The 14,168-nt window shown below is 40.4% G+C and overlaps 1 protein-coding gene and 1 long non-coding RNA gene across 3 annotated transcripts in view; one reads left to right on the top strand and one right to left on the bottom strand.

Annotated features, from left to right (window-relative positions):
- The window catches only part of LOC119501912, a 21,154-nt gene extending 17,753 nt beyond the window's left edge, over positions 1–3,401 (top strand). Inside the window, exons 3-4 of the long non-coding RNA XR_005209948.1 lie at positions 315–321; positions 3,392–3,401. This is a non-coding gene — a long non-coding RNA (uncharacterized LOC119501912). The remainder of the gene's footprint in view (positions 1–314; positions 322–3,391) is intronic.
- Positions 2,055–14,168, bottom strand: mthfs (5,10-methenyltetrahydrofolate synthetase (5-formyltetrahydrofolate cyclo-ligase)). 2 transcript variants are annotated; one of them, XM_037792634.1, is made up of 4 exons: positions 13,764–14,168; positions 9,900–10,167; positions 4,762–4,969; positions 2,055–2,157 (listed from the first exon to the last, which is right to left on the bottom strand). In XM_037792634.1, the coding sequence occupies exons 1-4, from the start codon at positions 13,872–13,874 to the stop codon at positions 2,103–2,105; spliced, it is 642 nt and encodes a 213-aa protein (XP_037648562.1). In that variant the 5' UTR covers positions 13,875–14,168; the 3' UTR covers positions 2,055–2,102. The 2 variants fall into 2 exon arrangements, with proteins under 2 accessions (XP_037648562.1, XP_037648572.1); XM_037792644.1 differs by lacking the exon at positions 2,055–2,157 and having other exon boundaries at positions 4,269–4,969; positions 13,764–14,167.

The raw sequence follows: 14,168 nt of genomic DNA, 5'->3' as shown, positions 1-14,168 counted from the left end.
TGCTCAGGTAGCCATTACTCCTCTCCATCTTTACGTAGATGATAGTTGTTTGCTGCTATATTAAAGCTCTGGATATTGTATAGAGCACCTTTAACCTTTGGTTTGTTTTTGTTGCTAGCTAGTTAGCTCCCCCAGGTGGTTCGTTGTTGTTACTAACGTAAAAGTTTCTAAACTCCAGTTCTAAGGATCAACCATCTAGGAGGTTTTTGTTGTACAGAAAAGGAAATCATATGCTTGATTCAACTAATCAAGAGCCCTCAGTGGTTAAATCTGAGTTTCATCCTACAGATACAACCAGTCAGGTGGGTCCTGAGGACTGGAGTCAAGATTAGAACCACTTAGTAGAATGTACATGGACACAAATCAGACAAACAAACCGTTTTATGGGGACTCATTTTGTCATATTTGATCAGTGGTGGAATGTATTTAAGTACATTTACTCAAGTGCTGTACTTAAGTATAATTTTGAGGTACTTGCAATACACTTGAGTATTTTTTATTTTCTGCTACTTCATACTTCTACTCCACTACATCTCACGTTTGAGACCCATTACGTTTATTTGATACCTTCAGTTAGTAGTTACTTTGCAGCTTCAGATCAATAATACAAACTGTAATCAACAAATACATTATGATGTATCATTATGGATAAAGATACGACTTTATTGATCCCTTGGCGAAATTCACATGCTACCGAGCAATATATATATAGGGAAAAATGAGCCCCAACTTTACCAGCTACGACATTAAAGTGATGGACACATTAAAGCCTCACTAATTATAATTCAATGATCAAATATATATTTTACTGAAATGGGCCATTCTGCATAATGCATACTTTCACTTTTGGTACTCATACTTTGTACCTTTAGATGGTCACTATGCCCATTTTCAAAATTCATCCATGTTATTCCTATATGGTCTAAGACAGTACAAAAAGTATCAGTAAACATGAACAACTCTCTCCCAAATCCAAAAACTAGAGTGCTAAAACTCAAATTTGTGATGTCCTAGTATATAAAGTGTGGAGCTGCTCCATAGACAATGAATTGTTCTAAATGACACTGAGAGCACCCAGGGGGATGTTCTGAGTATGTGGGTGCATTTTCTGTTTCACAACTGACAACACTACAATAGAATAAAGCTCATTTGGGTATAAAAACATTCTGTGGGTCCATAAAATCAGTCTCCCGTTCATCAATCTGGGAACCTATCAGCAGTCGGTCCGATGATGGATAAGCCTCTGGGAGCAAGGGGCTATACAGTATTTCTGGGGTTCAGGTGTAGCCAACGGATATCTGGCCAAGACTTCCTTTTCTGCTCATTGTTTACAGTCCAACTAGCAACTTGAGACTTCTACATGTGAATACAGAGTCTTTTCATAGAGATTAGATTACCCAGTCATTGTCTATGGAGCAGCTCCAGAGTTTATACCTTATGACATAAGTTTGAGACTTACTTCTCTTATTTCTGGCTTTGAGAGAGAGTAGCGCATGTTCACATATCAAATGAACTTTCCTAGGCCATGGAAATTACATTTAGGTGCTCTTCCCCTTAAAGTAAAATTTGACTTTATTACAACTTTTACTTGTAACAGAGTATTTCTACTCTGTGGTATTACTATGTTTACTGCAGTAAAAGATCTGAATACTTATTCCACTGCTGCAAACCAGACACACACAACGCACAGCGTTTTTCTCGACCCAGCTTTTTATTTGAGGAATTGATTTCAGAGCATTTTACTTCTGATGATGGTTGACATCATGGTCACTATTTAAAGCCAGACTAAAAGTCATGTCAACTTTCTCCCATGTACACGGTCTACCCAGTGTGTAGTGCTGTGGTGGGCTGCTGAGATGAAAGGCAGTCTGGTAGATAGTGTGTCACTGTTAAGGCAAAAGCCAAAATGTTAAGATAAGTGATTTTTATTTAATTTTTCATATCTAAGCTGCTCTTTAAATATCATGTGTGTATTGGTAGGTCAATAATGAAATATTGCACAAGAGGGCAGTGCTAAGCAGCTGAGTTCACCTGAGATGGAGGAGGAGATGCCAGGTTCATTGATCGCAATTCGAACTTCCAGGGATCCAGGTGTGGAAGCTCTAAACAGGATTCAGACCTGCTGGCTCTCTTTGGTGTGTGACTTGGTAGACATTTCTGCAGGGAAAATGTGTAAAGCTGCAGGAAAATAGGGCTTGCATCAGCATATAGATGACCTCAGAGACGCTATTGGTACGTATAAGAGTGATAATGATAATTTGTAAACAACATGATAGATGCTTATTATTAATAATCTGTTTAAGAACTGTGGGGGTGCGCAGGTTGCCGGTGATTTATTTATGGTCAGCGATGTTTGGAAGTGCTGCGCGCTTGTATGTTAAATGCGCCGATAAATGATTTAATTTAATGATTTAATTTATTCGGCTTGAGTTGTGTTAATATTTTGGACATTTTATGGTGTTGTTAACTGGTTGTATTTGACATTATTATGGCGTTTAATCAGATGGTTAATATATAATGCAGTTAGGTAATAGTGTGTTTTGTGCTGATTATTATCAGTATAAATTGCATGTATGCTTTAGGGGATATATTATAGTCGAGATTTATTATTTCTTAATTGTACTGACAATTAACCTGATTTGTTTGAGTGTGATTAATAATAATACCTATTGCTAAATTACTGTTGATTTTGGTTTGTTTGGAGGTAACAAAAGTAAGAATTGTGATGATGCTGATGAAATGTGAAGTAGATGAAGGGAATCGAAATTATCCAGCAATTTTTGTTCATAATGACAGTATGGTTTAATTTCTCCCTCATTTAGTTTTTTGTTTTCTTTAAAGGATATCAACCTAGCAATCTTCAAACAAAGTTCATCATCAAAGAAATTCACTGTTTGCATTGCTAATGACTTTAATAAATGCAAGAGAAAGGAGTGAGTCGTCCCGTGCGTCCTCTGTGGTACTCTAAGCCATTTTCGGGTTCAGGTGGATGTTGAACAGAAGAAAAGCCCAAAGAACTCGACAGTCACACATTCATCATTCTGCACAGGGAAAGACAATCATCCAGGTGAAGTAACAATAAGCAAATACATTTTTGAGTGGAGGGGGACTTTCAGTTGAAGCAAACAAAGCTAGTGTGTTAGCTAAAATAATCTTAATTTACTTGTTTCCCCCCACCCCCGAGCGTTCAGCTGCATTTGATGGTCCTAATCAGCAGATGGAGTTTGGAGTGCCACCATGACCCGACCCCGGATACGCAGAAGATTGCTCAGTTGTCATCATGTGACCCAATTATATGGCTGTGTATTGTCAAGAATCTGGCGATACGATACGTATCATGCTACAGGGGTAACGATTCAATATGTAAGGGATAATGTACAGCGATGTGAAGCAACGCCCTGTCGGGGATTCTTTCACAACAATGACCCGCTAGCTGTACATTATCCCGCTTATTACACGGCTACTTACTGAAGAAATCAATATTTTGACACAAAAACGGTCCTCCAGAGTCCGACATCTGAACTGCTTCCATAGCAACGGTCTGCTATACATAGCAACGGTCTGTTATACAGAAATTACAGACCGCAGAATGCTGTGATTGACCAATCAGAATAGAGTATTCAACACAGCCGTGTAATAAATTGCGATACTGTAAGCAAGGTGATATGTGATTTTTTTAAATACATTTTTTAGGAATACTGTAATAGTATAAAGAATACACCGCCATATGCATAACTTCTGAGTAAAAAAAAGTGTACTTTTTTTATGCAATCAGAACAGTGGGATCTGCATCTGCATTTATCACAGTCTCTGTAGCATCAACATCATAGCATTACTTTGAGAGGGTGCATAGCTTTGCAAATATAATAAAGTATTGACTGAGTTAATCTTTGCATGTAAACTATTAATTAAAAATTGATACAGTATCACAAAATAAAATATTGCATTATTCAATTTTTTTTCTATATTTTCTTACACCCCTACCTAATTATGGAACTTGAGTCCCGTGATAACAGGTGGTCAACAGGCTGTTAAACCTGCATGTATTACTGTTGTATAGTAATAACATAGTAAATCTCCTCTGTGCTCCAGCAGTGATGATCATTAGTCACCAACATCTTGCTCAAACAAGGCAAGAGCAATCACTACTGTGGCGATATCAGTCACAATGTGTGGTGGACAGATGTGAAACAACGAGAGAGCAGTAGAGCAGACTGTTGGAGGCCTATAGAACAGCAATCAGGGTCCATCAGCCATTAAGAGCACTGTGCCTTTTCCAATACAACTTTATTTACATTTCTTGTCATTTAACTGTCCATTAATGTTGTAAGTAATTCTTAATTTTAAAGAGTTAGTGGTTAGCAAAACCCAAAATAGCTCTTTATGGCAACATCAGCATGACATATAGAGCAGAATACTGGCACAAACTATTCCAGCACCTTCATTACGACTATTGATATAGCCACTGAATTAGTAGCTTAACCGGTATAATGTCATAACAGATGATATTTTGACAAGTCATAGCACGAATACCACCGGTTATATTGTTAACATTAATGATGGCTGTATTCCAATGGGACATCATTAGTCTTATTAGTTCCACCTGGGCTATTCCTGCTATAACAAGTCAAAGTGTCTGCAGTGGAAAGACTATTAGAAAGGCCGGGTTAAACTGTTGGCTGACTTTGGCATGTAAATATAGCCAGTATTGAGTTCATGGACCACCACTGGTGATTGATTAGCTACTCATCATCTTCATACAGGACTTCATCTATGAGCACATCATTGTCGTCCACAGGGACGTCCTGACACAGCTGCTCTTTGAAGGCCAAGGCGATAGTGTAGGGCTTTCCTTTGGGGTGTCTCATGCAGCGCTCCAAGTAGGTGTCATAGAAGCCCTTCCCTCGTCCCAGACGCTTCCCCAAGCGGTCAAAACCCAGGCCAGGCATCAAGATCAGGTCCAGACCTCCTTGAGAATGAGAGCAGACAGTCTAATCAGTGATAAAGGTCTGGAAAATGCCGTCACTCAAAACAAACGGTAGCTGGCCGGCCATAGTGAGCAGAAACCGGAAGATACAAAAGAGCAGAAAACAGCGGAGGGTCGGCGTGGATACGACCTGCACCCTCACATGTTAAATCCAGCGTGGTAAACACTACGCATCCAGTAAAGTATGGAAACACTTTGGGTTTCACACATTGCAGGAAAAGCAGAGCTAGACAGAGCAGAGCTAAAGCTGCATGCTAACTCTGTCATGGACAGGAAACGTTATCGTATCGCGGTAACGTTGCAGTTGAGCCGGCCGTCGCTCTCATCTCCGTGGTCAAATGGGCCGACGCTACAACTGTAGATCACCCATATACAGACGTAGGCAAAGTTGTTGGTACCCTTCCGTTAAAGAGAGAAAAACCCACAATAGTCACTGAAATAACTTGAAACTGACAAAAGTAATAATAAATAAAAATTTACTGAAAATTAACTAATGAAAATCAGCTGTTGTTTTTGAATTGTGGTTCAACAGAATCATTTTAAAAAACAAACTAATGAAACTGACCTGGACAAAAAATTATGGTACCCCTAGAAAAGATGTAAAATAATGTGACCATAGGGACATGTTAAACTAAGGTGTGTCCTATAATTAGCATCAAAGGTATCTTCAAACTTGTAATCAGTCAGTCTGCCTATTTAAAGGGTGAAAAGTAGTCACTGTGCTGTTTGGTATCATGGTGTGTACCACACTGAACATGGACCACAGAAAGCTAAGGAGAGAGTTGTCTCAGGAGATCAGAAAGAACATTATAGACCTTCATGTTAAAGGTAAAGGCTATAAGACCATCTCCAAGCAGCTTGATGTTCCTGTGACTACAGCTGCACATATTATTCAGAAGTTTAAGGTCCACGGGACTGTAGCCAACCTCCCTGGACGTGGCCGCAAGAGAAAAATTGATGACATATTGAAGAGACGGATAATACGAATGGTAACCAAAGAGCCCAGAACAACTTCCAAAGAGATTAGAGGTGAACTCCAAGGTCAAGGTACATCTGTGTCAGATCGCACCATCCGTCACTGTTTGAGCCAAAGTGGACTTAATGGAAGACGACCGAGGAGGACACCAAATCATAAAAAAAGCGAGACTGGAATTTTCCAAAATGCATATTGACAAGCCACAAAGCTTCTGGGAGAATGTCCTTTGGACAGATGAGACAAAACTGGAGCTTTTTGGCAAGTCACATCAGCTCTATGTTCACAGACGCAAAAATGAAGCATCCAATGAAAAGAACACTGTACCTAATGTGAAACATGGAGGAGGCTCGGTTATATTATGGGGCTGCTTTGTTGCATCTGGCACAGGGTGTCTTGAATATGTGCAGGGTACAATGAAATCTCAAGACTATCAAGGCATTCTGGAGCGAAATGTGCTGCCCAGTGTCAGAAAGCTTGGTCTCAGTTGCAGGTCATGGGTCCTCAAACAGGATAATGACCCAAAACACAGCTAAAAACACCCAAGAATGGCTAAGAACAAAACATTGGACTATTCTGAAGTGGCCTTCTATGAGCCCGGATCTAAATCCTATTGAACATCTGTGGAAGGAGCTGAAACATGCAGTCTGGAGAAGGCACCCTTCAAACCTGAGACAGCTGGAGCAGTTTCCTCACAAGGAGTGGGCCAACATACCTGTCGACAGGTGCAGAAGTCTCATTGAGAGTTACAGAAATCACTTGATTGCAGTGATTGCCTCAAAAGGTTGTGCAACTAAATATTAAGTTAAGGGTACCATCATTTTTGTATAGGCCAGTTTCATTAGTTTGTTTTTTTAAATGATTCTGCTGAACCATAATTTAAAAACAATATCTGATTTTCATTAGTTAATTTTCAGTGAATTTTTATTTATTATTACTTTTGTCAGTTTCAAGTTATTTCAGTGACCATTGTTGGTTTTTCTTTCTTTAACGGAAAGGTACCAACGATTTTGCCTACGTCTGTACTGACATTTATGTTAAATGCATTCAAACGGAGCCGACGGGCTCAACTCCTACGCTCAGCTTTCAAAATAAGGTGTTAACAAAGGGAACTGTATATACTACGGGTGTGACGAAATATTGTGCCACTAAATATCGCGATATAAAAACGTGACGATATGCATCGTCAAGATGAAAAACTGAATCGCGATATCACGGCGTAATAGTAGTACGTACGTAGCGGCTCCGGGGCTGAAGCTGCAGCCTCTTGGTGATCAACACATGCGCAGTAAAATCTGGTCTGCCCTCGCCGAAATTGAACCAATCGCAGGCTTCTGTGTTGGCGCTCCACACACATCAACACACACACAGCGCAGTCAGTGAACAGCTGATCAGAGAGGCCGCGGTGGAGAGACGAGTTGACGCTACGCTCGTTGCTGTTAGTAAGTGCAATAAAACTTTGCGAGTGTAAAGCCAAGATACGTTATTACACCTGTTCAACAAGCATAAACACGATGAAACGGTTAAACATGGAGGAAAGCAACGTTTCAATCTGCTCTCTCTGCTGTCTCTCATCCTCCGCTGCTAAGTTTACACAAGACAGCGCGTTAGCTCGGTGGCTGACAGCTGTTACCTCGGCGGCTGGCTAACAGCCGTTCCCTCGGTGGCTGACAGCCGTTAGCTCGGGGGCTGGCTAACAGCCGTTAGCTCGGCGGCTGACAGCGCGTTGGTATCGTATCGTATTGAGATGGTGAACCCAATATTGTGTATCGTATCGTGAGCTGAGTGAATCGTCACACCCCTAGTATATACAAAATACATCTATGGAAATAAGATTGATTGGATTATATTCCCCAGACGTATGAAACATTACATGTCCCTTATAAATTAAAAATAAAATACCACTAATTTGTGAGGGAAATGTCTTTATTCTTTGATTTGTGGGTTGCTGAGAAAAAAAATTAAATAATGCCTGACAATGACTGATATATTTGACTTCAGGACATCTCTGACTACATACATGCTGAAAATCAAACAATCTTACTGTATTAATTTAGATATTTTCAAAAGTTAAAGACCCTACAAGTGTATGATTCAACTTTTCCCCATGGTCTAGTGTTAAAAAAGATAACAAAAATCGCAATGAATTGTAAGACAGTCAAGGACAGATACAAGTGGTGAACTCATAAAATCGTGAAATGACCACGACTTCTTGACGTGCCGCCACCACAGCTGGTGTGTGTGTGTGTATGTTTGAGAGAGAGAGAGAGAGAGAGAGAGAGAGAGAGAGACAAGGGGAGAGGAGGTGGACTATTACTCACACTCATCCCGGTACTCGTTACTCAGAACGCTGATTTTCAAAAAGTCCACTAACAGCGCTGCATTTTCCATATACCCATACAGACGTTTATGGGCTTAATGAATGAACGAATTAATGAATTATCTTTATTTACATTGCGCTTTTAGTTGAATTGATTCAGTAGAATGTTAAATCTTAAAGCAAGAGGGTCGCAGGTTCAAATCCGGCTGGCATAAGCGGTTACGGATAATGAATGAATGATTCAGTAGATTCATATGATTTGAGTCAAATGATTCACGTTTTGTTATTTTTGGCATAGGTTTCATAAATAATGACACAGGTACTGCATTTAGCATTAAAAAAATATGCTCCAATCATAACATGACAAACTGCAGCCCAACAGGCAACAACAGCTGTCAGTGTGTCAGTGTGCTGACTTGACTATGACTTGCCCCAAACTGCATGTGATTATCATAAAGTGGGCATGTCTGTAAAGGGGAGACTCGTGGGTACCCATAGAACCCATTTTCAGAGTTGGAACCAATGGATTCCTTACCTTTTCTGTATCATATGATACCAGTATCTTCACTCTAGCTTTAAAACTCAGCAACAACCAGCTACAACCTCAAAATTGCAAGTTGCGAAAAGGCGTTTTATAGAAATTAGTGGTGTTAAAACGAATCAGCTGTATTATAGCTAAAAGCTGGAGTCGTCTTGAGAATAAACATCAGTGGAGAAGAGGTGTGTGACCTGTTAGAGGTTCAGTGTGTAGGATCTGGTGGTATCTATCAGTGAGGTTGTGGATTGCAGCCAATTGGAGCCTCTCCCGTGTGCCAAGCATGTTGCAGAACCACGGTGGCCAACGCAAAAATGTGAATGGCCCTCTTTAGAGCCAGTTGTTGTAAGAGTAGCGTACCATAAAACTGCAATTAATAACCCGGGATTTTATTTGCTTCAATCACTTAACTCAACCTGATTTGAACTTGGGACAGGCCTTTAATTCCTTTCGCTGAAAGGGAGGAACACACCTAACAGGGCAGTCAGCAATCAACAGCACCATAAATCTGAAGGAATTATACTTTATTGGTCATGGTTTCTGTAAAATGAACTGTGCGATGAAATTGTATAGAATCTAACCGATCTAACGATTGTCAAAACGTGTCGCCACACCGGCGAGGAAAAGGGATTCGACGTCCAATTGGGGCTCTGCTTTTAATTGAAGTTTTACGGAAGGTCACTTGGAGCAGAGGTAGGAAGTGAGTGATGAAGCACGAGAGAGAGAGAGAGAGCTGCGGTGACGGCAGCGAGTAACGTTATCGACATCGGCCAAAGCAGGAAAAGTTAACAGAGTTTGGTTTGTCCGTTCTGGGCTACTGTAGAAACATGGCGGTGCAACATGGAGGACTCAGTGAAGAGGACCCGCTCCCGATGTAGAGGTAAACGGCTCATTGTAAGGTAACAAAAACACAACGATTCTTATTATCAGGTGATTATACACTAAAGAAAACATATACTTATTAATATTATATTACATTTCTGCCAATCACCCTAATTGTTACACACTGGTCCTTTACCAGCAATATGCAGATTCATTTGTAGACTGTGTAGATGATGATGATGATGTGTGTGTACATGCTGACCTGCAGCCAGTGCTTCCTCTCTGCTGTTGTCCCCTTCAGCAGGCTGTCGGATGTTCCATGATGTCAGAGGCAGCGTCTCCATGTCCTGCAGGCTGTTGAGCTTCAACATGTCCATATGGCTGCTGCCGCTGCTCTCATATCTGGGAATGAAGCAGCTTTTACCCCGTTTAAACACGTCTTTGAGGATTTCCTCGGTGCGCACCTCATCGTCCATGCTGAGAAACACTGCGATCCTCTTACAGGACACATACTTGGGGTGTCTGAACAGCTAAAAGAAAATGCAGAGTAAGAGAAATTTAAAATCGTCAGCGCCCAGGAGCATGGGGGTCAAAATAAATAAATGAAATGAAGATTCTTATCTTCCATGATTGATTCGTAAATATTAAAGTTTCAATATTGTGTGTAACAAACATTATAGTTCCTCCGCAGTGAATGCGCTATATTAGAGCTGTAACGATAAGTCAGTTAGTCAAATCATATATATATATATATTCTCGTTATCTTGTTGCATTGATTAAGGTGACCAAAATGGATTATACTACTTTTCTATTGAACTATTACTGGAGCAGATTTTACATTCATTTGTCTGTGTATTAAAGTAGTAAGATGTCCTTATATTTAGTTGTCATTTCTCAAACACATTTACTTTGCAGGGGGCAAAACTGACTTTTATAGACCAAACACTTCCTGAATATGGACCTGCAGACATCCAAAAGGGGCAACAGCTGCCAGATGTCGTGCTGGAAGGTTTTCTATGTTGTAAAGTCAAATATCAGATATGAGATACAGCACTTCTACAATAGGTCTTACTGTAATTATAGAAACATGTTATTTCCAAACATTTGTTGTTAGGTACAACTCTATAACATGTTTGTAATTTAGAGCATTATTCCTATTATAATACTGTGAACAGTGGACATACTGGAAAGGTGTGTTAACAGTGAAAAAAACGTTGGCTATGACCTTTTGTTGAAACCGGTGTTTGTATGCCGATGAGTTTTAATGGATACTATTCAGTTGGCGTAGTTCCTACGTGTCCTGAACGAAGCACGACTGACGTAGGGCTGCAGCCAGGGATCAAGTCAGACAGAAATCTAATCGGTGTGCATTGAGCGCCGATAGGCGCTGATCGATTGTCTGCAGACCTTGGTCACCTCGAACGAGCCATGTTGTGAACAAGGTCTATATGTCCCACACCAAATAGTGGCGATAGGTATGGAGGACGGAACCTGCCAAAATAAAAAATAAATGAATAAATAAATGACTCAATAAATAAATATATATGTCGATAAATGTAGCAAAAATAATATTAAAAATAAATGTAGCCATTAATTAAAGTGGCAGTAGGCAGTATATTTTTGGCATCATTGGGCAAAAATTCTATAATAACCTTTCAGCATATTGTAATTCAAGTGTTCTGAGAGATAACTAGATTTCTGCTCCTCCTCATGGCTCTGTTTTCAGGCTTTAGAACATCTAGCCCGTGACGGGAGACTTTGACCAATCACAGGTCATTTCATTGAGAGAGTGTTTCTATTGGCTGTGCTCCGGTCATGTGACCGGAACTTGCCGTTCCTTCACCAGATTTCACAATGGCGGCAGCGTCACAAACTTTCTCATTTTACAGCTAAACAATACACTACAAGATGATTCAGAGAACATCTGAGGAGAGAAATAGACATTAACGTAACAGAATATTGATTCATATTTGATCAGCGCTGCCTAGTTTGACCGTTTGGTCGGCTCTCATAGACAGCAGATGTACAGCAGACCTCAGATCAGCTCTGACTGCTTGTTTTCCTCCGGTATGTGAAATCTTGCAGATGCCGTTAGGAGCACCGGAGGACACCGGAGAACATAGAGGAACATGATTTTTTTCATGTTACCTGTCTCATGTACTACTGTCACGATATAGCAACCGTTTTTTAATCATATTTGCTCCAATCTCGCCTACTTCAGCTTTAACTGATAAAATGTGACATCAATTTATATTTCTGTTTTAATTCCCTTATTTATTTACTCTTGTTTATTGTTTATTTTCCCTTTTATTTATTTATGCATTTATTTTTATTTATTTTTGCACTTATATTTTATTTATTTTTAAATGTATGAATTTATTTATGTATTTATTTATTTATTTCTGCACTATTATCCCTTTGCGTTTCACCCCTTATTTATTTCCCCCAAACTTATTTATTTCCGTATTCTTTTCTTTATGCATTTCTGCCTCATTATGTAAATGAGGGGGCTGTCACTCAGCATGTGTCATCATGGGGTCAGGATGCATGACTATATGCTAGTTAGCTAGCTAACAGCGCCTGCTTCTGCTTATCTACCTGTCTTCATTCCCGACTCCGTCCAGCGAGTCGTTAGCCTGCTGCTACTCCCCCTGCTGCTGCTTCATACCGGTACAGGTGTGCAGATCCCCCTCTGAAGCTGTTGTGCAGACACAATGTCAGTCTCCGGAAACGCCAGAAAACGCACCGTGCAGCGACAACGGCACCCTCACCATCGGACACGCCGCTGAGCCCGATGTCTCTATCATGAAACTCAGTGCCGTGCAGAGCACCCAGCAGTCTAGCCTTTGCCATACCGATCCGGGCTCGAGCAGAGTCTGGATGCCGGTGTCACTGAAAGGCGCAGCGGTTCCCAGCGGCGTCGGCCTGGAGGTTCCCACTCAAGCTAATCCTCGGGTAGTGGACTGGTGGTAGGTCTGCGAAACAGTTCAACTTCAGACGGCTGATCTGCACTCCTGTACCGGTATGAGGCAGCGGCCGGGGGGGGGGGGGGGGGGGGGGGGGGGGCAGCAGCAGGCCGTCGACCCGCTGTACAGAGACGGGAATGAAGACTGGAGTGCAGCTAGCTGGCTAGCATATAGTCCATCTGCATCTACATTCTGAGCCATGCTGACCCCATGATGACACACGCTGAGTGCATAATGAGGCAGAAATGCATAAAGAAATGTAAAAAAAAATGTATAAAGAAAAGAATACATAAATAAATAAATATAAAAATAAATAAGGGGTGAAATGCAAAGGGAAAATCGTGCATAAAAAAATAAAAACATAAATAAATATATACTTTCAAATAAATATTAAATAAATAGAAAAAAAGTGCAAAAATAAATAAATATATTTGAAAATTAATAAAAAATAAATACATAAACAAATTAAAGGGAAATTACGGGAAGAGTAAATAAATGAGGGAATTAATACAATGATAAATAAATAAAGAAGCAAATTAAAACAGAAAAATCTGTTTATGTCATATTTTATGAATTAATATATCGCTAAATGTATTTTTTATATTATTTTGCTACATTTAATGACATATTTATTTATTTATTGATTGATTCATTTATTTTTTATTCTGGCAGGTTTCGTCCTCCATACATAGGGAGTCTACAGTTACCAAGGCCAACAATATGATAACGTAATAGTTGATTTGATTATCAGCTGTTGCATTACTGTTACTTACTGTCACTTCAAACTTCGGTAAGAGGAGCTGGACAAACTTATAATCAATTGAGCATGATTCAACACCAACATTACCTTATTTCAACCCACAGCCCACTTTAGACATGACATTGTTTACTGCCAAGGTGTTTTATTGTTAGAGGACCAAAGGATCGCAACATTTGATCTAAATGAGATCTTCATGTTACTAAAGGTGTACGAAGAATTATAAAACTGGACCTATGAAATCATTAAAAAAAAGTGTTTGGCCACAATCAAACAGCTGTTTCTCGTGTGGAAAAGTGTCGGTGGGTTTTTAGTATTAATTGGTCACATAGCTATCAGATCTGACAGGCTGCTCTCCACCATCAGATCCTCCAGTCTGCGGTAACTGTCCCTGTTATCTTACCTGCCTCGACAGCACCAGAGACTGTCGGTGTTTCTCGTCGTCACTCAGCGCTGCGACCCGTCGCTTGATCTCTCTCCTCAGAGCTTGTTTAGCAGCCCGCAGGGCGGCCATGGTGTCCGGTGGGATCACTTAATATCAACTTAATGAGATGATGATTTAACAGACAGCTGTGTGAAGTGTGATCTGTTGTCAGTGAGTTACTGAGGAAGAAGAGACGTCGACACAGAGAGAGTTCTGCTGCCTTCCAGAAGTTAAACATTAACCAGTAGACTCTGTCAACTCAGGACAGGCGTTGATAAAACAACTAATGCCCACAGAGACTCCCAGACACTACAGTAAACAGTCCACACCAGGGACATGGTCACATGGTCCCATGGTCCAGGTCCACACACCGCGGGGATCACT

Source organism: Sebastes umbrosus, chromosome 2 (genome assembly GCF_015220745.1).
Source record: "Sebastes umbrosus isolate fSebUmb1 chromosome 2, fSebUmb1.pri, whole genome shotgun sequence".
NCBI classification, from domain to species: Eukaryota; Metazoa; Chordata; class Actinopteri; order Perciformes; family Sebastidae; genus Sebastes; species Sebastes umbrosus.
The sequence above is the reverse complement of the archived record's forward strand: the minus strand, read 5'-3'. Positions and strand labels throughout refer to the sequence as shown.

Excerpts from the sequence above, each read along its gene's own strand:
- mthfs (XM_037792634.1), bottom strand. The coding sequence starts at position 13,874 with ATGGCCGCCCTGCGGGCTGCTAAACAAGCTCTGAGGAGAGAGATCAAG. Across the intron at positions 10,168-13,763 it reads CTCTGGTGCTGTCGAGGCAG|CTGTTCAGACACCCCAAGTA; the intron begins GTAAGATAACAG and ends ATTTTCTTTTAG. Across the intron at positions 2,158-4,761 it reads GTGCTCATAGATGAAGTCCT|AAATGTCTACCAAGTCACAC; the intron begins GTATGAAGATGA and ends TTTTCCCTGCAG.